Raw genomic sequence first — 25828 nt, 5'->3', positions numbered from 1 at the left:
TCCTATATTTAAATGTATACACTACTTTAAACCAGTCAGCACTACTTATAGAAAATAATACACAACACCGGGTTCCCATCACCAACGCTGTAAGAAATCTGAGGTTGCCAGGTTGTTCTAAAGTTCACCATTTTACATCAAGCCACGCTGTGGGAATTCTTACTGAAGTGCAAGTTAGAATTGTGATGTTATATGGTTGGCCACTAGGGGGAAGTAAACACAAACACTTTCCTTTCTGAAGTAATGGCTCATGGCAGAAGGCCATCAGAAAGTTCCAAAAGTGACCGTCACCAGTTCCTACAGGAAAAACAGAAGACTTCATTAAGACCAGCTCTGTTCTTACATCTTTGTAGCTCGATGTGCCCCATTAGATTTGGATTACCATTGTGGTACAATTTGTATAATGAATCAGAAACATATGCAAGACTAAACGTGCTTTAATCAGAGCAATTAATCTCAGTTCCCTCAGAGGACCTGGTCGAGATGAAAAACGACGAGTCTTTCTGTTCAAACCCTTCTGAGCTTTTTGTTCATTTCAAATTCAGCCATAGTGCGTTAGTCACACACCATCTGACAACGCTGGATAAAGCTAGCTTATAGGGTAAATATTTTACTCTACATTTGAATGGTGTGGTCTAGCAATACAAGTTAAAGAGGACACCTATGATTGTGGGTAACAGTTCTTTAGCTTTTCTCAATTACTCCTCCTCACTGCTGAACCAGAGATCCACTGGGTGGATCACATCCAGCTCTGCCCACATCCTACTTCTTCTTCATATGATGTTAGGGTTAGGGTTAGGTTGTACTGGGAGCAGCCAGTTTATAGTCTAATCCAATGAAAACACAATGAGGGAGGAGCTGGATCACATCCATTGGATTTCACCTTTCTGTTTCTGCTGCGTTAGTGGCCTTCACTTTTTAGTACTTTCGTCTGTTTGTTTTCATGCAGTTAGCATTCGCCCAATTGAAGAGAAAGTTCATACCTAAATAATCTGAAAGACTAAAAATAAGTCACTGTTACCCATCTAAGGAGCAGAAATAAAGCTATCCTCATCTCTTTTCATGATTTTCAACGTTTAGAATGCTCTTTGCCTTTATTTCTGCCCTTAGCAGAGAGAGAGGAAGCCTAACAAGTCTGACCTAGCCACTATGTTTTTTATTCATTCACTGACACAATGGCTTCATAAACATATTAGACTGGTTTCCAGCACAAACAGAGTGGAGAGCAAATGTTGACAAAACATCTTCTGAATATTATAAAAAGTGTTTTTGATTGCAATTTTGAAAACTGACTTTTAATACTCTTTTAAATGTCTCTGAAAACTCATCTAAGTGAAAACAAAATTAATCCAGGGACCTGGAGGTTGTGGGTTCGAGTCCCGCTCCGGGTGACTGTCTGTGAGGAGTGTGGTGTGTTCTCCCTGTGTTTGTGTGGGTTTCCTCCAGGTGACTGTCTGTGAGGAGTGTGGTGTGTTCTCCCTGTGTCTGCGTGGGTTTCCTTCGGGTGACTGACTGTGAGGAGTGTGGTGTGTTCTCCCTGTGTCTGCGTGGGTTTCCTCCGGGTGACTGTCTGTGAGGAGTGTGGTGTGTTCTCCCTGTGTCTGCGTGGGTTTACTCCAGGTGACTGTCTGTGAGGAGTGTGGTGTGTTCTCCCTGTGTTTTTGTGGGTTTCCTTCGGGTGACTGTCTGTGAGGAGTGTGGTGTGTTCTCCCTGTGTCTGTGTGGGTTTCCTCCGGGTGACTGTCTGTGAGGAGTGTGGTGTGTTCTCCCTGTGTCTGCGTGGGTTTACTCCAGGTGACTGTCTGTGAGGAGTGTGGTGTGTTCTCCCTGTGTCCGCATGGGTTTCCTCCAGGTGCTCCGGTTTCCTCTCACAGTCCAAAAACACATGTTGGTAGGTGGATTGGCGACTCAAAAGAGTGTCAGTAGGTGTGATTGTGTGAGTGAATTTGTGAGTGTGTGTCACCCTGTGAAGGACTGGTGCCCCCTCCAGGGTGTGTTCCTGCTTTGCACTCAATGACTCCAGGTAGGCTCCGTACCCACCAAGACTATAAACTGTACAAGTGGTTACAGTTAATGAATGAATGAATGAAAATAGTAACAATATATTAATGTTATTAATAATAAGAAAAATAAACAACAGTCAGTAATTAACAATTAAGCAGAAATATTTTAAAATATTGTCATTATTATTATTAATTTGTTTATAATCCTTATTGTTTATAGAGGATCTTTATCCTTTGAATTCTGATACAGACCAGTGCACTTTAAACAATTAATGTGAGTCTTTATAAAGAAGACGGCTCCACCCTGTGGATTTTCTTGTTTTTTTTTTTTTTTGTGGAAAGTCATAATCCAAATTTTATGACACACCTGCTATACATGCTTCTTCCAGTGTAAACAACTGCAAAGTAAAACCTAGTCTGTTTATTAGATCTTATGTACAATGTAATACTCTATCACATGAGAATGGAGTCTTTTAGGCAGGCAGTCTAAACTAGTGTTGGTCTCAGATCAGATCATTTCCAAATGTCTGGAACTCACAAACTATGGACTTTTTGATTCCAGTATTAACCACATGTGTATGCTTTTCAGGAAACAGTCACACTGAGTGTCTCAGTTTCTGGGCCTGTATTTCTGCACACACCCCTCTCACTCACAGACAACATGAGCTTTGACGGCTTTACGGCCAGATAGGAGGCATTACTTTTCTTTGAATTGGCAGACAGTGCAGATTGCTGAATATGACAACACCCTTGCATTCCTCACAGTTTTCCACAAGCAGATATTTTGACCAAGAAACGCTCATCAGTGGCTCGGGAGTCTATGAGAGCAGAAATAGCATAAGACAAAAAAGGACCCAAGCTAAATCTGACTCTGATAAAGAAGATAATTACTAATAGCATTAAAACTGAGAGAGCACTTTGTGTTAGAAAAGAATTGGTTGAGATCCTGTCTTTAGGTTAGTCCTGTATAAACAAGAGTATCATTATCTCAGTGAATTTGAACAGTGTGAGACTTCACTGAGATCCACTAAACCTATTTGGAGAGAGGTGTGAGATTGCTAGTTATTTTTTCTTTTCCTCGGGAGAAATAGGAGTAACAACAGTGTCTGAGCAAAAACGTTTTCTTTTGTTTTTCCATATGATCTCACTGTTGTCAGGGAGAGACTAAGGCGAGATTAAAGAGAACACCTCAGTGATATTCTTTACTATGCAGAGGCCTCAGACACTAGATGAGTGTGTGCTGAGCAGAGTTTGACTCAGAAGCAAGTGAGTGAGTGTGACTGTGATCTCATCCTGTACAGAGCTGCTTCACCTTCTTCTCCTCCCTGAGGGGGTTCACAGGGGATGCAGGTCATTCTGGTCTCTCTCCATGTTCTGGTGTATAATGGACTTATTAAAACACACCATGTAATGGCTGCACTGTGCTTAATTTAGACTCTCTCTCTATCTCTTTCTCTTTCTGTCTCTATCTGACTTTCTTAAATAAAACAGAAAGCTGGTCAGGACATGTCCTCTCAGCGGTTACAGTTTAAACAGTTATGAACTGGATCTTCCACTCTGTAACAAACTTCTCCTTAAAACAGGAAAAGAATAAAACAAAACAAAAACGAAACAAAACAAAAACTACCTGCACACACTAGATTTAAATCGCTGAGTCAAGGTAATTATAGCAGTTATTACATTTAATAATAGGGCTGATGTTAACCACTTTGATTACAGTGCTATTAGCTTAACAGCAGATGTTGTTGGGTTGGTTTATGCAAGGTATATTTATTTATTTATTTATTTAATTTAATTTTGGGCCTGGGAGTGCCAACACAATGTCATTGTATTGCTGTCACAGTTTACAATGACAACAAAACTTGTAATCTAATCTTCCAGTTGTATCTTTATCTTCTTTGATAACAAAGTTACTACATAGTAAACATAAAATACTATTATTATTGATATGTAATTGGGTAAAACGGTGCAGCAGGTAGTGTCGCAGTCACACAGCACCAAGGACCTGGAGGTTGTATGTTTGAGCCCTGCTCCGGGTGACTGTCTGTGAGGAGTTGGTGTGTTCTCCCTGTGTCTGCGTGGGTTTCCTCAGGGTGCTCCGGTTTCTTTCCACAGTCCAAAAACACACGTTGGTAGGTTGATTGGTGACTCAAAAGTGACCGTGTGAATGTGTGTGTGTGTGTTGTCCTGTGAAGGACTGGCGCCCCCTTCAGGGTGTATTCCCGCCTTGCACCCAATGATTCCAGGTAGGCTCTGGACCCACTGTGACCCTGAACTGGATAAGCGCTTACAGATAATGGATGGATATGTAATTTGTTGATACATTATCTGCCTTCGGTTTGATCACCACTTTGGAAACATTAGGCTTTTTTATGAGGCATAATTTTTTTTCAAATACATTTTCAGTGTTATATAGCTTTCTGGGTTATTAAGTGATCATATACAGCTCGGTTGCACATTCTGTACAAATATAAAAACTATTTTTATAATTGCCTTTTTGTTTAATTGCCTATAAAATAACTGTGAAACTATAGTGTGAACTTCATAACGAAATACATTTACTTGTAAAACCTTTTATTTTTAACTATTGAATTTTTATTCCAATCTAATATAGGTCATAGGTCATACAACAGGCAAACAGAGACAGACAGAAAAAAAAAAACAAACAGAACCGTTTTTATTTTGTTTTGTTTATTTTATTTTGTTTTTTGCCGGGGTGGTGTGACATAGATATCGTTTTGGTTTACAGTAACCTTTCTAAAACCACAGAAACAGGATCACTTCACACCTACAAGCAAAGGAGAAGCGACAGAGAGTCGCTGGTAATAAAGTGGTGTGTATTCAGATTAATGAAATAAGTGTTAATGACCGCGGTCGTCTTTCTTTGACTTCAGACACACGGAGTTTCACCTAATCTGATTAGATCACTGTAACATTTGGTGAACTCCACTTGATTACCCCCCAGTGACGTAGTGCCCCCTCCCTTCTCTCTCTCTCTCTCTCTCGGTCTCTCGTCACTTCAGAGCAGTAGAGTTTCTCATGAGAGAAGGAGGCGTTCCGCATGTGATGAACAACTCCATTAAGAGTTAGGACTGTTTTCCTCAACTTCATATTTCTTAGATTTCTGGACTAAACCGACAAAGCCGTTGATGGAGAACCGAACTGGCACGAGCCTTATTTTAACCGAATTCGCTCCGCTTTACAGCGCTAGCGGCTGAGAGTAGAGAAGAGCCCCACTTTCTCCTCCGGACAGTGGGCGAGTTTGGGATGGAACCTGCTGAGGGGAGTTCTCTTAGCTAAAACGGCTAAACGGTTACTCCAGTCTCTTGTGTGGACTTCACGGTAAAAACACGGCTTCAATGACTCCAGAGCTGTTCGCCACTACTAGGTCAGACACGGCTAACCAGTAAACTCAAGAAGTTTTCGCCTGCAGTTTTTCACCTCAGATTTTCAGCGACCCGAGGGTAAACGTTCGCCTCCGAAAGCGTCGTTTTATGTCGGCTTCAAACGAATTGAGACGGCTTTCAGCGACTTCAGGGCGTTTGGAGAAAATGGCAGGCGAGCGTAACCAGTAAAACCAGCTCCGCTGAAGAAGTTTCGCCCCAAAGTTTTACCTCAGCGTTTCAGCTCCACGGAAAATACCAGAACGACGCAATGGCGGGAGGGAGCAGCTCCCGTGTGAAAACATTAGAGGACTTGACTCTGGACTCGGGCTACGGCGCGGGAGACTCGTGCAAGTCCCTCAGCCTGTCCTCGTCCTCCAAGTCCACGTCTCAGGCTCTGGTGAACGCGCCGCACCGGGGCAACTGGTGGTACTTCTCGGGCTCCATGAACAGCCGAAACAACAGCTGGGATGCGGTGAACGCCGTCCTGCCCGAGGACCCCGAGGACATTTTCTCCAAGTGCCCACGCCTACCCGAGCTCGAGGAGTTCCCGTGGACTGAGGAGGACATAGCGTGCGTCCTGCAGCGCGTCGCCGGTGAGGGCGCTTCCTTCTCGTGCGCTGCGGTGCGCAGGCTCTCTGTGCTCACCCGCCGGGCACTGGTGCGCATCGCCCGCGAAGCTCAGCGGCTCAGCGTGGCGCACTGCCGCTGTACGCGCTTCGAGGTTCAGAGCGCCGTGCGCCTCGTGCTCAGCTGGCCGCTAGCAGAGCGCTGCGTGGCGGCCGCCGTGCGCGCCGTGTCCACGCACTGCATGAGCGCCGGCGAGCCGCCGCGCGCGGGCATATCGCGCCGCTGTGGCCTCGCGCTGCACGTGGGCCGCTTTTTTCGTTGGATGGTGGACACTCGCGTCTCAGTGCGCGTCCACGAGCACGCAGCCATCTGCCTGTGTGCGTGCGTGCAGGCCCTCGTGGAGGAGGTGGGGGCGCGCGCTCTGGCGGCAGCTGCGGGGACGGCGGACGGAGCGCCCATCACCGCCGAAGCCCTAGAAGGGGCCGTGAACAATGACGCAGAACTTTGGGGGGTCCTGCAGCCCTATGAGCATCTCATCTGCGGCAAAAACGCCAATGGTAAGATTTGTTACATTTTACTCAGTTAAAGGAGCTGTAGACTTAGCTGCAGACACGCCCACCTGTTTTGAGTCTGCACGAGGCGCCTCATATCTACTATTAAATACAGTAGATCCTGATATGGAATAACCTGTCATAGATCACATGGGACATTATGCATTTTTGAAACAGGACAGAGTATGAGTTAAGGACAGTTTCACATAAACGTAAACATGCTTTTACTGAAATTGAACTGTTGTACAACTGTAAAACCGCACTGACCATGCACAGTATTCGTGCCCATCCACAACACACACACACACACACACTAGTGCACTAGGTGGAGTGAGCACAGACACCTGGATTGGCAGGCAGCCATCACAGTGCCCAAGGAGCAGTTGAGGATTAGGTGCCTTGCTCATGAATGTTGAGGGAGGAGACAGCAGTGTTTAAGAGGATATGGACGGAATACATCATGCATTGTGGTTACTGCACATACCATGATTTCAATATGACTCAGAGTATTTCCTGCCCTCAATTCTCCAGCCAGTCGAGGGTAATCTAACTTCTGAACTTCTGGCCCCAGGCCTGCTCCTCATAGGACCCACACATCTCTAGGATAGGCCCTAAATTTGAAAGACATCATTTTGCCCATTTCCTCACTTTAATTACTAGGGCTAGGACAAACGGTCTTACGCTGCAATTCATGCCACATTTCATGATGAGACTTGCACTAAGGTCAAATCCTAGAGGGAGCTGTGAACAGTGACTCAGACCATTGGGAGGTCCTCCAGCCCTGCTCATCTGAAGTACAAATTTGTTTTATGTTTGGGATTGATTTCTCAGTTGTGCTCACCATACACTAGAGTTTGAAAAGACCCTGAGATCAATTTGAGAAGTCCAGATTGAGGTTTAAGTCACTGAGTATGGTTTTGGGGTGTCTTGCAGGGTCATTGTTTGCATGAGCCAAGACTAAACCCTTAAGATAGTATTAAGCACATTAGAATTTACTGGAACGTCAGGATGAGAAAAAAAGAACTGCTCCGGGCAGCTGTCCTTGACCACCTTACACCAAAACGTTAAAAACACAGGAGCTCAGCATGATACTTGCAGAACTCTCTTTTTGACATTGGCAGTTTGTCTGTGATGCTCATTAAAGGGCACCAACTTGAAGTGTAGAAATGCCCTTCTGGTTAAGATTGCACAACATGGATGGATCTAAAGGCAATATGGATGAAATACGTCATGCATTGTGGTTACTGCCACACAACACATTTGCAATATGACTTGAAATAAAGTAGTTTGGATCACATGATGGAGTGTGTAAATCACATGGGACAGAGGTTAGGACGTGGGAGATTCTGACAGGTTTTACAGGATGATTAGTTATGTCATGTGGGTCGGTAGGTTTGATAGTTTTAGGTCATGGGACATGTGTGTGATTAGTTGGGCCCTAAATGACAAAGCTATTTTTTCATTTGCATTTTGCAGTATTAGGATAATGATAAAGAACTAGTGATACTGTGCAGATGTGCAGCCCCCAGGCTGTTTACTTATCACATCAGTGGACAGTAAAGGTTTTCCCATGTTTGTCAGTTGATATCCAGCATTTTTATTGGCTATAAACAACATTGTACACTGACTTCCGAATCCAAAAAGATTCCACACAGGATGGATCTGTTGCAGTTCAGGTAGCAGTCTGTTCATTGCACCGATTACAGACCTCGCTCGATGTACACTATACAGTCTTACTCTGTTCCAGCTTTGAGCCCATTTCTTCACTCACGTCCCTCTCATTGACCATATGTCAATGTCCCCTGTAATTAACATGTGTCCGTGGCTTGCCAGAATTAGTGTCAGCTTTCAGCACGGACTTGTAAAGGCATACAATAGTGCTTTGTTTCCATTTTGAGCTACACAAGCTTAGTCTTCTGCCCAGAGAAAGAAAACAAACAATACCAAGCTTTTGGGGCTGTTGACGATGTGTGTTTGTGTGTGTTATATGCAGCCGCGTGGGCTGCCTCAAAGTTATTTTTGAGGTCTGCTTAAGCATATATTCTACAATTACAAACTGAGATGACATAAAGTTACTGAAGCTATACTCCACAGTCTAAACCCCATTTTGAATGGATCTAGGGGATTTGTATTAGTGTTTGCACAGCAATCCAACTGAAAGCCCTTTTTGGCAGCGAAAAAAACAGGCTCTCCAAGCATGGCATGTCTCATACATGTCTGTTCCCCTCTGGAGAGTTTACCAGGCCAATGCTAGCACTGACCACAGTCGCTTCAGGTCGGTCTCCAAACACCAAGCAGGGATCAATTAACTTTTAACTGGGCCAGGTCAGCAGAATGCTTTCACAGGCACTTTGTGCACACAAATGCACACCCTATCCATTTTCCAATTCACAGAGTTTCCATTTTAATCCATGTGCCTCTGGTTTGAATGGATGTCCATTTCCACCACTTATAAAGATAATAATAAACAATTTAGCAAGTCATAATAACGAAAACATTTCTCATAGCCGTGATTTTGTCATATTTCAGTTCAGTTTCTATGTTGTAATTATACAAGGAAATTAAATTTTGAGGAGCTTTCTTGTCATTCTATACTTTGATATTTATTTGATACTTGTCACATTAGTGAGACATCAAGTCCTAACTGTGACATTATGAGATACTTGTTCATTTTTAATAAAAGGTTTTGTCACATACTGGATTGTATCTGCTATGAAACACATTTTATTATATGTATATAATATAGTAATATGATTTTAAATCATTACTGACTCATTATTGAAAGAAAGAACCTACTAATTTATGATAATGACACGTGAGATCATAATTATGAGAAATATCTTTTGATGTTGTTTACTGAAGTATGCTCAGTTTGTTCCTTCATGAATTTTGTAGAAAGCCATATTTAAATGAATGAATAATGTTGGGTTGAATATTCTGAGTATTATATACAGTGCCGGGAAAGCTGGATACAATTGTACTATTCTTATTTTGGAATACTCCCAATACTATAGAAGGGTATGCTGTCTGTGTGAGCACTACTCTCCTGTGTTCATTTGAGCTGATTATAAAATCCACTCTCATGTATCAAGCAGTACTGCATCTGGAAGTGTTTAAGATAGAACTAACTTCTATGACTCCACTCACGGTGCCCTCTCCCAACCACCCCCACCCCTTCTTCAGCCCTGCCTCTTTTCTATTTGCTTAAGCCATTCTTTTCCTGTAGAGATTTGAGTGAATGCACAGCTTTGACAAGTGCTGTTTAATTTTTGCAAATAACATATCACAGTTAAGAAGTGTAATCTGTGTCCCTCTGTTTAAGATAATTGCTCTTAATATCGATGTTCAGTATGATCATTATACTCTGGTAATCATATTTCTAGGATTAGAAACTATTTAGTTATCATTAAATGAAGAGTGTATGACCCCTTTATTTGTGGCAGTTTCTTGAAAGCGAGGCATGTGAATGTCTGGCACATCTATAGCTCACTGCTTTGGCCAATGGAAAAATCCAGGCACTAAAATGTCTTTCAGGGCCCAGCTTATTATTGAGTATGGCCGTGAGAAGTAGGAGCTCTGTGCACTTGTGTCTTGGATGGGGCGAAGGATTTTTTATATAGCTGTGGATCTGAAATAGCAGGGACAATGAAAACACCATCTTGCATGGTCAATGGCACTGTTTACACATTTCCTGTCCAAGCCAACCTCCCAGCTGTGTAAGCAGCACAGGCCACTAATGGCCATGGAGCTAAAAACAAACCTAGACACGATGGTTTCTTGGTATATTAGTGTGTATATGACGTTAAGTGCAGATTCTTATGCATCTAGCATCTGAATACACTCGGCCAGATGTAAATATACTGTATTTTATTCATGGTATTTCTGCATTCTTATCTCTTTGGTCACCTCCCGTTTGATAACTGTGTGCTGGGCCATTTTATCCTTAATGTATAAAATTTGATATGATATAAAATATAACTAATTTTTCCCTAATGGATAAGAATGGATTTTGTTTGGTGGTAGGTGCATGGAGCAGCACGCACCCATCTCCTGTTTGAAACAGAAGAAGGGAAAATAGGCAATAATTTTCACTTTGTTTTTTTCAAGATGTCTTTGTGACAGCAACAGAAGCTAATGTTTACTAGCATGTATTTTTTTGTAAGCTGTAATGTGAGTCAGCTGGGATGCCAGTCCCTGAATTACACTGGGTAATCTGGACATTTTGACAGTTTAAAACATTTGCTGAAATCCTGAAATTTTGGTTGTATGTAGGACTTTTTCTAAGCTTTTAGCATAGAATTGCTAGAGGTCTGAAGCCAGTCTGCACGTGGCATTTAAGCTTGGCCATTATGCCACCTCTTTGGTCCAGCTCCTTTGGCTTTTTTCATATCCCAGCTTTCAGCATTTCACCATGACAACTTAGACCCCAGACAGGAAATCAAAGCCAGGTTGGAAAGATAGCCAACAATGACACATAGGAGTTTAAGTTAAATTCTAGCAAAGAGAAAAGTCCATCTGTCTTTCTTCCTTTTTTTTTTGATCTCTGGAAAGCAAGTGAATGGGAAAAAGACTGTGATGGAGGAATAATTGAGCCTCTCTTTGCATAGACTTTGCCTCCCTGCTCAGATTTCATGTTTTTTCACATGAGTGGGCATGCAGAAGGAGCCTCCGCTCTCAGCTCCGTAGGCCTAACTCACACGATTGGTGGAGTCTTCCTACCACATGACTTAGCATAAAAGAGCAACTTCTCTGGAATATCTGATATACTTCTTAAGAATTTGATTTGTCTTTTTCTTTCCTGGGTCCATAAAGACATTGAATTGTGTTGCGCAAGTCTTTCTGATAACTTTTGCACTGATTACACAATGTTGTTTACAGCTCAGGCTTATTTCCAACGTTATTTGGGTTTTGTGATGACAGTTATAATGAGTCGGTTTTAAAAATTCATTTTGGAATATCAGACGGTTAACTGATTCATTTTCAGTTGGGATAATAGTTTTTACTTTAATTCCACTGAATGGCAAATTGCTAAGGATTAGACTTAATTATTAGTGATTAACAATACAAAGAGCTACAGATTTGTCTAACAGCTCAGAGTGATGTCATCTATATTGCAGAGTGTGCAGAAAGCATGAGCACAGACATATGGCCATGCTGAGTGGAGCCAGTGAACTTATTATTGCCAGATCCATACTTTGTAATTGTGTAATGGTGGTAATAAATGTCTTCCAGCATGTTCGGCCATAATTTGAGTGTTTACAAGAATGACATTTCATTCTTCCAAAACCCTTTGGTTCCTTTTTGCTTTCTTGGATACTGTAATTGAAATTTGCCATGGCCCAGCATAAGCTTTCTTCTCCGTACTTGTGCTGAAACAGGATGAGACATGGCACAGTTTAATTATTGCCATCAATAAGCAGCCATTTGCAACAGAAGCAGGGTAATATTTAATTGATTGAAGCAAGGAGCTGCAGCACAGTGCAGAAGTTGTTTCATTAGCAGAGATACCCTCAGTGTAACTGGCTGTTGAAGGATTTTTTATTTAAATCTGCCTTCTATTCTCTGACACAGTGGAGTTTCATTTCTGTAAACATCAAAAAGACTGTAATGCTTCTTTGAAAAATAAGGCTTTGTTAATTATGCAGGCTCTAAAACTCTAGAATTATGGAATAGACACATACATAATATATAGTTGTTTGTGGCTATGAAACTCAGCACAAATAGAAAGAGGCATCAAACCCATAAGATATAAGTTGGACAGAGATACTCCGCTTTAAATGGAGACCATTTGCTTTTATGATGGTCAGCATCTTGAAGACAAATGAACCTGAATGAAAGTTTAATGAAGTTAGAAGCACATAAGTACACAGACAGAAAAGGCTTTTTTTTTACTAATGAGAGGCGCTCTGCTTGTTTCTCTGAAGTAGCCTGCTCTAGAAGTCATGTCGTCTATTTATTGCCCTCAAAAGGAATGCCAGTGGAGAGAGCCAAATAGCCCAGAGCCTTGCCTAAAACCACGCAGGCTACAGCATTCCCAAGTCATGTTCAGTTTTAACTGGGATTGAGATGTCAACAGCAAGTGCTCCAGGATGACTTACACATTTTCCATGGAAAATTCAGAAATTGGAAAAAGGTCTGAGATTAATAAGTTAATTAATGCTTACAGACAGATGAGAAAGACAATTCGCTTCATGATTTTTTTTTGTTCTTAATGTCTTTTTAAATCAGAAAAATCCTTCAGTATCCTTTCCTCCACTAGATCTCATTAAATCAGAATACTTCTACAGTCTGTGGAGTTTAAAAAGAACAGCTGTCTTACCTTCACTTGAGAAAGTGCTGATTTTGGGGAGGTTTCTTTTAAGAATGGCCACTATTTTACGTTTTCTGCAACTTTTTCTTCTGTCTAGAAAACTGCGTATGTGACCTACTTTCAACCTTCAGGCAGATCATAAAACCAAGCATATATTAATTTTAAATTTACTGTGAGAATACTCATGGTAGTAGAAGTTCTTCCTGCACAGAGAAGACATCAAAAGTGGTGGGAAAGTCAGTTCCTCTGTTTTGGGTCATTTTGTTGAGAGATTTTAAGACTATGCAAGGACATACATTCTTAGTGCAACTCATTTACTTTCTGCTCCCTGTTCCCTCCTTAGTGTTGGCAGCGTTGTGTTCCCACATTCTGTTGCTTTGATGTGGAAGACTGAAAGTGATCGCATGTGCCAGCTTTGCATAGGAGGAGTTCAGACATGTTGTGTCTGCTGTCAGTGAAGATGAGCTGAATGTTCTGGAACGTGCATTCTGTTGGATTAGAAGAATCAATATCACTTGTGCTAAAACAGGATAAGACATGGCACAGTTGAATTATTGCCATTATGAAACAGCCATTTGCAAAAGAAGCAGGGTAATATTTAATTGATTGAAACAAGGAGCTGCAGCACAGTGCAGAAGATGTTTCATTAGCAGAGATACCCTCAGTGTAACTGGCTGTTGAAGGATTTTTTTTTATTAAATCTGTCTTCTATTCTCTGACACAGTGGAGTTGCATTTCTGTGAACAGCAAAAAGACTGTAAAAATATGTAAAAGGAAGGCTCTGGACCCACTGCGCCCTGAATTGGATAAGTGGTTACAGATAATGAATGAATGAATGAAAACACATACAAAATATATAGTTGTTTGTGGCTTCAGATTTCAGTGTAGCAATGACCTTGGAACCTGTAGAGCATGCAGTGGTGCCATAAGAGCGACACAGAGATTCAGACATCTGTCCCCATTTGGACTTAATCACCCTCCTTGTAATTGTGTAGAATCACATTCTCAATAAACGCATGCACCTGTTGTTAAGTGGAGTTATGTTTTCAGACTCGAGGGGCCTGTAGTGTAGATAACCGTCTAAGAGTAGCTCCTCTGAGGCTGGGCAACAGCCAACAATTATTACTTGCACTGGAGACGGATTGCACATGTGGCAAGGACATGTGCTTTGTACAAACATGACCTGAATGTGAATTCTGAAGGTTCAGACACAAGCCTCCTCTCTTGCTTTCATTTTAAGAGAAGGATATGTATGTTAATTCATTCTGGCACTCAGAGGTTTCACTTATTTGCATAGAACAATTTGCGGTTCTCCTTTCACTGTCCTCTCAGCAGTGAACCTCTGTTCAGACCACTGAAACAGACCTAATTTGACAGTGCACAAGTCAGAAGTGTTTTATGCATGGGTTGTTTTCTTCTCTGCCTCAGGGCTCAGCCCCTCTTTGTTTCATTTCTGATTGGTTAAACGGACGAGGACAGAGGAGTATGACTGGGCACTCTTGTTCTCAGTGAATAGAACAAGCCATCCTTGTGGACAGAGACGTCTGAGGGTCGTTACATCTTCTCAGTCCCTCTTTGTGAAACATAGGACATCTGCAAATGAAGCTCAGATAGAGACAAAGCCATCTTTATGATCTGGCCTTTATTAACTCTGTTATTAAAGAAAACCAAAGCTCCTAAAATGAATGAAGGCGAGTGTGATTTGATTAGTTATATTCACATTTAGCTTTATGTGATACAGTACCTTATTATGAGCCTTTTAATCAAGTTGGGAATGACAGAGGAAGCATTCCAGACACCATTCCAATGGAGCATGGTAAAAGAAAAGTGCTCAAGCTGGTTATTGCTTTATTTTCCTACACTGAGTCAGAGAGGGTCTGTGCTGTTCCATAAATAAACAGCTTAGTCTTAACCTACATCATGTTTTTAAGTTAGGTAATGTATGTTTTTTTTATTTACCATTTTATTCATTTATTCCTTTTCAGGATCTCTCTCTGTGGTCTCGGTTCTTTGAAGAGTGCCATATTTACTTACTTTTGGTCCCTTGACTGCAGAGCACTGTGATTTATTAGTGTGTCTTGGCTTGGTCTCTTTTTCCCCTCTATGTTGTATACACAATTTAGCAACAAGTCACCTCTTTATTCTTTACCGTTTATGGGGCAGTTTAATAGAAAAGCACTCTGGCACTAGAGTGTTTAACAGGTACACTTCACAGGAATGGTTTCAGCAGATATGTAATGCTTCACCAGCACCTTCACTACAAACGCATCACATCGTAAATAATACTCTTATGCATGACCACACCAGAGCTGTGTGGCCACCTGAACACCAGAAACATTAAGCCACTTTCAGATCGTTTTACCAGTTGACAGATGATTGACACAGTGCAGCATTTATTCCACAAAATGGTGGAAGTGGTAACACACTGTCATTTTCCAGGGTATCAATTATATCACCCATGCTTAGACCTAGGTGACATTTTGCTACAGCAGGTGTTGGGTATTTTGTCATATTCTGTGCATACCATCATGATCTCAGTTCTCTGTGATGTGCATTTGGCCTCTTTTTTCATGCACATAAACAGCAGTTAGTTCTTAGGTCTTTTTCATTATGCTTTTCCCATCCTGCATAATATCTATGAGACACTGCTGTGTTGCCAAGCCTCAGCCCCAGTCCACATATGCATCTTGAAATGCCATCATATAGAGCAAGGCCATAACAGCTGGAAGTTAAAGGCCTGTGCAGACTTTCTATTAGGGTCAACTTCAAGACTCTTTTGTTTTTAACAGGTCTTCTCATCTTTTAACAAAATAGATCTCAGTTTTTACAAGGTGTGAACTCTTTCCCCTGCCTCAAATGGAAATGCTCAACAGTCTTCCCATGTTGGCAAATTTAAAACACATTGTTTTGAAAAGCATGGTGTTAGGTAAAACATTCAGCATATGCACAGGGAGAGCAAGAGCTCTGAAACTAGCCTTGTTTTTTTCCACAGCATAGTAATGGATCAACACCTTCCACATATGGCTGTCAGACAAAGCACCCACTCTTTGTTTGTCCGTGGCAGCAGTGGTGCAGTTATTGCAATCTGGCTGCCTGCACTCTGAGTTAGCAGATTAAAAGTGATGAGTGCAGCATTTTAAAGTGTTCCAAACCAGGGCAGCCCATCCAGGCTCTTCTCTCCTGGCCTAAAACTCACATCCGAATGTTCCCCTTGCGAGTGTATTGGAGTTAGTGGTTGATAGAGTGACCACAAAGAGCTTGTAACGTTATGCTGAAACTTGTGGGAAAACAGAGGAAGAGTTTTGAAGAAATTTTCAGATGGAAAGAAATAACAAGAGAGGGGAAGCAATAATTCTGTTCTAAGACATTGAAAAGATTGACTTTTGTTGCTTGTGAGTGCAGCCTTAGCCACCATTATCTGTATTAGCAGCGTCCTGAGGCTCATCATGACACATTTGCAGATTTACAGCTTGAGAGTGACTACTCTGATATCACAAAACTGGCAGTTAGCTGACAAGTCTGTCTGAATCACTTTCTCTTCCAAAAACAGCCAAGAGAGGAAACCAATTATCGCCTCCCTGCTTTCCAAATTCCTCTGAGGAAAACATGAACCACACGGGTGGCAGAAACCTGCTCATATATGGCACCTCCTCATTATCACAATATCCTGCTTTTGCTAAAGATAGCTGTTTCTATTGATAGTTTAGAGTCAGCATCCCTCATTGAAATGCCAAACATAATCATTATATGAGTAACAGAATTGTTATGAGCGTAAAATGGCATTGGGATCCTAGTTTTCCCAGGTTAGGCCTCTACTGAGCATTCTCATAAAACCCCTTGTGGCTGACTGTATATGAAGAGACAAGCTCTAGACACCCCTAGAGATTCCTCCGCTGTTTGGATCTCAGTAGACACAAGCCTGTGTGCATGAGTTTGTGAAGGAGTCTGTTGTTTATTTAAGAGCAGCGGGTCCTGTACTAATGGGTTGGTGTCTGGGATAGCTGTGCTCTTAGCACTTGACAGGCCATGGAGGGAAAGGTAGAATGAAGACAGATTTGACCCTGGGAACTAGCTGTGTGCACAGAAGCCAGCAGTGAGGATAATAGATGGATGTCCACCTATGACCCCTATCTTTTGGCTTGTTTGGGTGGTGGGTCTGACCAAGCCAGGAAGAGATGGTTTGCTGTGCGGTCAGAAAATGTATCTTATTATTTAAAAAACGATCGTTAAATAGCCATCTCCTTGCAGAACGTTGTAGTTTGGTAAACATTGTAGAAGTCTGTCAGCTATTATTTAGTCATTACTGTATGTCTATGACTGGAAAAAGTAAAGCAAAATGCGTTGACCTTTTTTTCACCTTGTGTTGGTCAGGAAACGCCTAGAATGCGGTTGTCTTTTCTCAAGAAATGTCTAAAGGTTTCAGTCAGGCTTTGGCTTATACTCGTATGCTTCCTAGAGGCCTGCGTTTAGAGTTTTGTGGGGAGGGCAGATGGAGAGTTTTTTAGGAGAGGCAGCAAGCAGTACCTCCCCAATGCCTTGCCTTTTTTTTCTGTTTTTTCCATCTGGCCCGCATGTCTGAATGGGGGTTCCTGTGGGTGGTCCCTGGGGCCCATGGGCCGGTGGCTTCCTGTTGCCTTCAGGCCTGCTGCTAGCTGTCCGTCCATGATGTACTGTACCTTAGGGGTGAAGGGGGATGGTTTGCTGATGAATAAATGAAACCGTGGATAAAGTGGAAAGGATTGCTCATTGTCTAGGGATCAATAATCCCTTTTGATGTCTCGTCCACATCACTGATCTTTCTTCTTCATGTCAGTAATCGGTCTGTACCATCAAATCTGGAGGAGCAGCAGTCCAAGACTCTCCAGAGAGCAGAAGGGCTTCCGTTCTGGTGCTGCATCCATGAAGGGGTGTGTTAGCACGTTGGTATTTGCACGAGTGGTACTGTGTGTTTACACAAGCATGTTTGTTGCGGGTGGGGGGATGGGGCGAGGATGGGCCTGTGTTGTTCACATTGCAGCCTGTTTAGGGATGTCTTCATTCTAAAGAAACAGTCTCAGGGCACCTGTACTCAAAGCAGCTGGGACCATGGGGGAAGACAAAGAATGCCAGTGACGTAAAATAATGTTTAAAACTGACTGTGGAGTTACAGATTCTGGGACAGGTGTCTCCTGGAGCGAAAGAGGCACAAACAGGCAGTAACAGGCCCAAGTCAATGTTTGCATGGCCCTCTTTCCTTCCTAGAATAAGAATGGAAACAGAATCTGCAGGCTGCCCCACTGCTCAAGCAATGTGACATTTAAACAATTGTTTGTTCTGGAAGTCAGAGGCCCACCTGTAGAGCTTTGCTATTGTGATTCAAGAAGGATGCCAGATTGGCATCATCATTCAGAATAAACATCGTTTTTGCTGTTTTATGAGACTTCAGGTATAAAGCAAGTCTAGTGAGTAGAAGACATTGGTTCATATGAACATATGAGTAGAAGACATGTTCAGATTGACTATTTAATGCCAGTAAATTCTTTTGACATCCTTATTAGTGTCAGAGCGATAATACAAAATGCACTATAAACATCTGCGACTGAAGATATCCGCTGACATGAATGGCAGAGAGGCCTCAGCTGTCAGGATTTTAAAATTCATATATGCAGCCAATACCTATAATGTAGCGATGAGGGTGTAACTTCACAAAGAATCGTGTTATTATCATATTTATAAATCACAAGTGATGTATCTAAATCTTATATGATCTTATATTGAGTTTATCATAAAACAGACATTGGTCAGAGTATGGCCCCTTGTTTATAGGATAGTGATAAACACATTTCTGGCAAGACACTGGAAAAAAGGAACAATGCGCTGAGACTGAATGAAAAGTGGGGGTGTCATGTCACAAAGGCGCTTTGTTCCTCTGTAAGCCCCGGGGTCTCTGTTTCCTGCTGACTGCTACAACAGTGTAATGCAGTGTGTGTGCATCAGAAAGGTGTGAAGGTTAAAGGTCAGGGAACAGAGGGCTAGACATTTTTCCATCTGTACACGTTTGCCTGCTAGGGACTGAGAATGATTTTACACCCACTTTCTGGTGAGTAGCTTGTTTTTGATATTTTGGAAACGGTTCAAGAAACGCCCCTCATCATTATCCTATAACTTAAAAACTAAACAACAAAAGCTTTCCTGTCTTTCTTATGCTATCATTTTCTCTGATGATGAGATTAGGGATTTCATTCAGAGTTTCAAAGAACCCCTTTCTGCACCAGGTAAAAGCACACATATGGAAGAAGGAAAGAGCTCGGTAATTACTGGCAGTATATTTCACACAGGATAACTGGCCTGAATCACTGATTCTGTGCCAGGAAAGTGAGGTTTGGGCCCTTCCCTGCTATGAACCAGGTTTCCACTGTAAAACAGAGGATGGTCTCTGCATGCATTTGTATGGAATACTGTGTTGTAACTGTTACTTCTTGATATTAACATCATGATATCAGGTCAGTCCAGTTTTGTCAGTTACCTTACGATAAATATGGCTATGAGAAATTGCTCTGTCTTTTGTTTCTAAAAGAGCAGCAACCCGTTCACAGCATAGCCACTGTGTATCAGTGTTCATAGATTTACTATCTTTTCGATGGCGGAAAATTGTGAAGATGTGGAACATTAATCATAAGAGAGCAGCTTGAGACAATAGGAGCTTTTGATATGCAATATCTGACCATCTGAACTGAGAGAGAGAGAGAGAGAGAGAGAGAGAGAGAGAGAACAGAGAGGCAAACGGATGTGTAATGGGGAAAAGTGTTTCGCCTAACATGAAAACCAAGTAGTTTACTTCCCATTTACTTGGAATACATGTTTTTTTTAATAGCAAGGATTACATTCTTTTTTCTTTTCTTTTCTTTTTTTTATTTGTAGTTATTATCTACAATGAAGCTGGCTATTGTGTGGTTGCCAGCTGAAACACAAGAGAGAGAAATTTGGAAGGACCACTTGTTGCTCTGAACTTTTCACAAGGGTTGGTAGGGCACAGGAGAGTTAAGGTGAGACGGTGGCACTTGGCTGAGGGTAAATATTTGAATGTTTGAGGCTGCTTTCTGTATGTCCATCGTTATCCTGAGAAGTGGGTTCTATGTATGGGTGGCTTACCGAAGAGAGAGAACTTCACATCCTAAAAAGCACTTGTAGGTGTGTTTATAAATTACACATATGTGCCACTACACTTGGTTTCCACTAGCTACAGGTCCGTCAGTGCTGCACTGGCCACCACTCACAGTCTAGGCTGAACAGCAGCCCGTTTGTGCTAGCTCTCTTTTAATGGATGCATTATGCTCCAGAGGTGACTGACTCAATGTTCGCAACACTGCATGGTGCATCAAGCCCAGTAAAAGGCTGCTGGTGGATGTTTTCCTTCACTACTGATCTGAAGTCAGTTGTGTGGCTTCTTTATTATTAATAAATATGTAGGCATTTCAGAGAGGAAACTGATCTTAGATTAGTACAAAAGGGTTTTTTATACTGAGAGTGGAAAGAGCGAGTATTCCAATTACACTGGCAGTTTAAACATCGTATTTCGGGATCAAAACAGCAAGTATCATTTTTAGATTTTTAAATTCCATTTATTAATAGTTGGAACAGAAGGAGATTGTTTGAGAAACTTACTCATTTGTTTGAAATAGATGCTCTGCTTGAGGTTTACCAAAACTGCTACTAGAATTGCTGGAATCTACCTATAAGAGTCATAGTCAAATGTAAATACATCTCACATTATTTCACATGAATTTCTCTGGGTTATTTTGACTATGTTAATCATTTTGTGGCCACAGGGCTGACACCATTATTCCAATAGTAAAATCAAGGCCAATGAAGAGGAGGTTTGTGTGGGTTGCTGTCGCTCACTGTATTGGGGGAGCAGTCTGGGCTTCATTAAGGAATATCTAAAACCTCAACAGTGCCAGACATACATTACTAAAGAACCAAGCCCTGACGGAGTATTTAGGGCAGCTCTCTGCCTGGTGCCTTATATAAAATTGGGAGACAACACTTGGAAAACCACTGTCTCCACTGGTTGGCCTGGATTCATGCAGAAAGAATGTATAGCTCCTTTCAGAGGTTCTGCTGAGCTGTTTGCCAGGAATGTATCCAAAAGAACAATTAAAAGTAGAGAGCATTTGCATTCGAGATGAACAGGAGACATGCACCATGACTTTATCATCAAAATGAATAACCCCTGGGGATTACTGTTTAACATGAACTTAGATCTGGTCTTAGTTGTAGTTGGTGACTGTAGCTCAGATAGAGTGTTGTTTTTTGTTGTGGGGTGTACTGTAGCTAATACACATGAACTATGAGTCTATCATCATATGCAATTCACCATATGTTTAACCTTAAATATCTTTCACCCATCCGCTAATGAGGATCATCTACCACGTCAAGCTTTATGTGATGGTTCACTGAGGTGTTGTGGGACGTTAAGCAAAGACCCTGTGGCCATCAGTCAAACCCACAGTGTGATTAATTAGTGTGATGAGCATGTGTGAAGGGAGCAATGCCTGCTGGTCAACTCGGTAATGATAACAGCCTCACGGTGACTAGACTCATCAAACTAGGCCAGATAAACAGTGTTATTTTTACCCTCTAGTAAATGGACCATCACCTAGCCACAGTTGTTCATCTTAAAATCGTCTCGGAGGCATTGCTGCTTCGCTTTAACTGTGCCTCTTGTCTCCGTGAAGTGATAAGTAAAGAGGATCAACGGCTTCTTCCCTAACGCCTGTATAATCTGTATATTGTTTGTATGTTTTACAGATTAAGAGCTACCTTAAGGTCTCTGGGCTTTTTTGCCATGTTTGTACCAGATGTATTACTGTTGACCTTTGAGTCAGGTGCTTTTATATGCTGTTAGAGTAAACCATGTATCGTAAGTAATGGTCAACATCTGGAGGCACAATTCTGTTGTCCCCTGGCCGTGTGTGGTGGCGTAGGCCTGGAAAGGGCCAAGTAAGCACCGCTGTATGTTTTGATCCTCCTCTGGAGCCGCCTTCACAAATGCTGTTTCTGTGCAAAGGAAACTGCTCTGAGGAACTAAGGCTTGTCCTAATGAATGAATATCTTGTTTTCACACACAGGCAGGTGGCCATTCCGACAATGTGAAAGGCCCACTCAGACATCAGAGTTGGGGGCCTCGAGGGTCTTAAAGGAGCAAGACCTTGCACTTAACGCACACGGATACAAGCAGAACAACTGACACTTGTTAGACCAAACATAGCCCTGCTGCTAGACCAATTAAGCGTCAGGAATGCACTTTGTTCAGGCCCTGGTATGAGTGATTGCTGGGAAAGCAAGCAAGGATACTGTAAAAAGCCTTGAACCAGCATTACTCTGCACAAACAGACCACACTCTCCTCTTTCTTCAATTTTTTATATTGTATTAAGCCTTGTGGCTGACATGAGAGAGAATTTATGAAATTGATTTCTGCTGTTGTGGAAATCAGAAACTATATATATTGATTTAGTAGAGGCTTTATGTGGCAGGCTACAGACTCAGAAATAAGCCTTTTCTCACTCCATCTCTCTCTCTCAGGATAAACCATTGTGGGAAAAAGCAGACATGTAGACAAGCAGGGTGTGGGCTCTTGGGAGAAACTCTATTACTGGATATTTTGAAAGTTATTCACTGCAGATAGCTCCCATAGCTCTGCTCTCCTGGTACATGAAGTCATGAAGTGAGAATTAGTGAGAAATTTCAGTTTTGTTTTTACTTATCTGTATAGATATTAGACAAAGCTGCTTTTGTGCAGTAATAGCAATTTTAACTACTACTTACTCATACAGAAACTTGAAGTGGGCGATATGACTTATCACATTAGAACTTATTTTACTGCGAGACAATCTGTTCCCAAACACTCAGTGGTTCCCAAAAGCAAAATATTGCACAGAAATGTGAAATATAAAGATATTGCTCAGTCCTAAAACAAACTGTGTAATGGTCAGTTTTGAGAAATGTTTAATAGTTTGGAAAGTGCAGTCCTTCATGCTTTGAAACTAAAACTTGATTTATATGAATAGTTTGAGCAGGCTTTCATAACAGACCCAGGTACTAGTGTGTGTGCTCATTGTAAACCAATAGAGGAAACCATTTCCATTGAGGAGAATGGTGAATGTCAGCAAATACCCTGGGTGTATTCTCCTAGCCATACAGCCACAGACACACGCATACACACAAACACCCACACCCAGATGGAGGCCATACCCTTTGCAACCGGACAAATTGGCTGTGGGTAGATATTCATAAAGGAGTTTAGAGTGGCAGAGGGTTCTGATTAAACATGGCTTACTCACTTCATGGCCAGCCACATCCTACAGCTTTACAGAAATCTTGGCGTGCATGTGGCATGCCTACATGAAACTGGTGTTTTTGCTTTTGTTTTTTTTGCGTTTGTTTGTAGTTGTTTAATAAATAATAAAATAAAAATAGATCATCTGTAGGCCACCTACACATGTTGGCTGCCCTGATACACTTCACGCCCTCTAACTGGATCTCTATGAGGTTGGACCCAAGCAATGTGTTTTTAATTAAGACAGTGTGTTCCTCATTATAGATATTTCAAGTATACTTCAAGAAAAATGCATTCCTTGATCTCAATATAGTACTGTTTAAATATAGTGCAGAAATATAAACTCCTAGTACTATTTCAAAAGGCTGTGTTTCTATTGTGTTATTTATTAGGGAATGTATCTGGCTTTTTATTTGACTGATTTTAAACTAAAGGTATAATATATATTTGCAGACCTGTGTAGTTTATTTTATACTGTGTTTATGACCTTTTATATTAGATTTGAAAGCCGCTGTAGTACTGCTGTAAATAGAGCCTATAGTCCTAAGCTAAAAATGCCACATTACAAATGTAAATCATGCTGGCTTTTGAAGACTTTAAAGAAGCTGTTTACTGTAAGCCAACGTTTATCCCTGTCAACTGGAATTTATTACCCAGCAATGGAGGCAGGCAGTGATTTTTCTCGAGCTCTCTACCCTTACAGAGTGTTTACTGGTTCTTTCACTCCACATTTATGCTGTGTAATAAGGGTGGGTAACAGGGCAAATATATAGCATCATAATACTTTAAGACATTTTCACAATCCTCAGTAGGTATCAATGGTTTTATGGGTATGAATCGACAGAATTCTCTATCCAAACCCAGAATAGACATATATGATCATTTAACATCTTTTAATTCAAGCTTTGCATAAGTATTTAAGGCATTACACTGAAATAGTTTCATAATACAGGGGTCATTTTCTAAGAAACTCTAACAGGATTCTATGAAAAAAAAATATGCTGAAGAGTTTTTATTTGGGAACACTGGAGCCACCCACATACTGTGCATGATAACCTGGGTCTCCAGACACGTGCTTGATACAATCACATTCTACAAGGCCCTGTTTTTCACTTCATGTTTTTATCTCTGAGGTGTTCCAAAGTACTAAGCCAGACACTTGGCATGAGGGAACCATGAAAATGCACCTCTGTAGAAGAATCTAACATTCTCACGGAGCGAAAAGATAGATCCCTGTCTTCCTTGTGGTGAGCCATGCATAAATCCTGAACAGGGCTTACAATATTGCTTTGGTTTGTATCTTGGTGAGGGTTCCCAGGCTGTTTCCTTACACTTGGCAGTACCCTTGCCGGTTAAGTCCAAAGAAAAGGTTTGCCATGGATTGCAGTGTACCAGCACTGAGTTGCCTCTCACAGGAACTGAGCTGTTTTTTGTACCACACTGAAAAGCCTGGGTCACCCACACAAAAACAGACAGGAAACTGCTATTTTGGACCATGCTGGAGTAAATAAAGAAATGACCCATAAACACAGCAGGTCAATCTCAAAGCGTGTAGGGTGGTGGATTGAATCATTCTTAAAAGTATAGGGGACATCTCTGAAAGTGTCATAAGTTGTTATTCCTCTTGTGAAAATCTGACCACAAAAAAAAAAACATAGGTTAGATATGTGACACAGAAAGGAGACATGCATTATTATACTTTATATCACACAGCAGAGTTTTCTCCTGTATAAATTGAAGCTGTAATCAAGCAAATCTGCTTTCATGTAGTTGTTTTATTTGGCAAATGGTAGAGCTTAGTGTAATTCTGGCTCTCAGAGGACCAGGGTGTAGCTGTTAGGAGAATCACAACCTAGTCTTTCCAGTTTCCAGCAAATACTGGGGAAAGTCCCTTTAACATTCTGTGGGAAAGAACTTCTCTTCAACCATCTGGGAAACTGAACACATTTTACTCAGTGTTAGTGTACAAGCTAAGCCTATGTTTAGACTGAAGATGTAGTGGTCTTGACCTCATATAACTTTTATTATCTAAAATATCTAAAATAAAAAAAATTGAAAAAGCAATAATATGAAGGAAGAGGATTTTTCCGGTTCTCTGACAGGTCCTGCATTGCAGCAATAATGTTTTGTTTCTTCAGCTGAAACTTAATCCATGTTTCGTAACAAAGTTCTCCTTGGCTTGCCGAGTCTTGTCTATGTTTTGTTTTTATCTTTGCTACAAACACAGATGTGTAATGCTTGAAGTTTGTTGACATTATTTTGCAATTAATTAGACACTATTACAAATATTTTTGTGTACTTTTTATTTTATTGTGTACTTTCACTACTTTGAGATAATTAGACTACACGAAATATTAGGGCTGGGCAATTAATCGATAATTAATTGAAATTTAGAACATCTAATCAACATAATCTTGCCATTTTTTTTTATTTTTTTTACTTTTTATTTTTTTTTTTTCTGTTATGTCCCCACTGTGTTTTCATGTACTGCCCCTGTAAAACCACACGACCACGCTGTAGTAACGTAATTCTGCCCCTTTTCTGCAACACCTAAGCCCAGAGGCCGACCGAACGACTTGAGCAGCTCATACCAAAGCAAAACACGTCTGTGGTTTGGACGTGCTGTGTTTTGACTTTGATTAAGACAACACTACAACGGTAGAAAAAATTTTCCCGCTTTAACACTGGAGCA

At 41.3% G+C, this 25828-nt stretch overlaps 1 protein-coding gene across 2 annotated transcripts in view; it reads left to right on the top strand.

The window, feature by feature from the left end:
- abtb2b (ankyrin repeat and BTB (POZ) domain containing 2b) overlaps positions 1–25828 on the top strand; it is a 46627-nt gene that overhangs the window by 2171 nt on the left and 18628 nt on the right. Inside the window, exon 1 of one of the 2 annotated variants that reach the window (XM_066668929.1) lies at positions 5013–6513. The exons of the other annotated variant lie outside the window; for it this stretch is intronic. Coding sequence (XP_066525026.1) covers positions 5658–6513 — 856 coding nt within the window. The 5' untranslated portion in view covers positions 5013–5657. Of the gene's footprint in view, positions 1–5012; positions 6514–25828 lie in introns of those variants that run through there. 2 annotated transcript variants of the gene reach the window in all.

This window comes from Hoplias malabaricus, chromosome 4 (assembly GCF_029633855.1).
Source record: "Hoplias malabaricus isolate fHopMal1 chromosome 4, fHopMal1.hap1, whole genome shotgun sequence".
NCBI lineage: Eukaryota > Metazoa > Chordata > Actinopteri > Characiformes > Erythrinidae > Hoplias > Hoplias malabaricus.
Note: the sequence above shows the minus strand (reverse complement) of the source record. Positions and strands in the feature narration are given on the sequence as shown.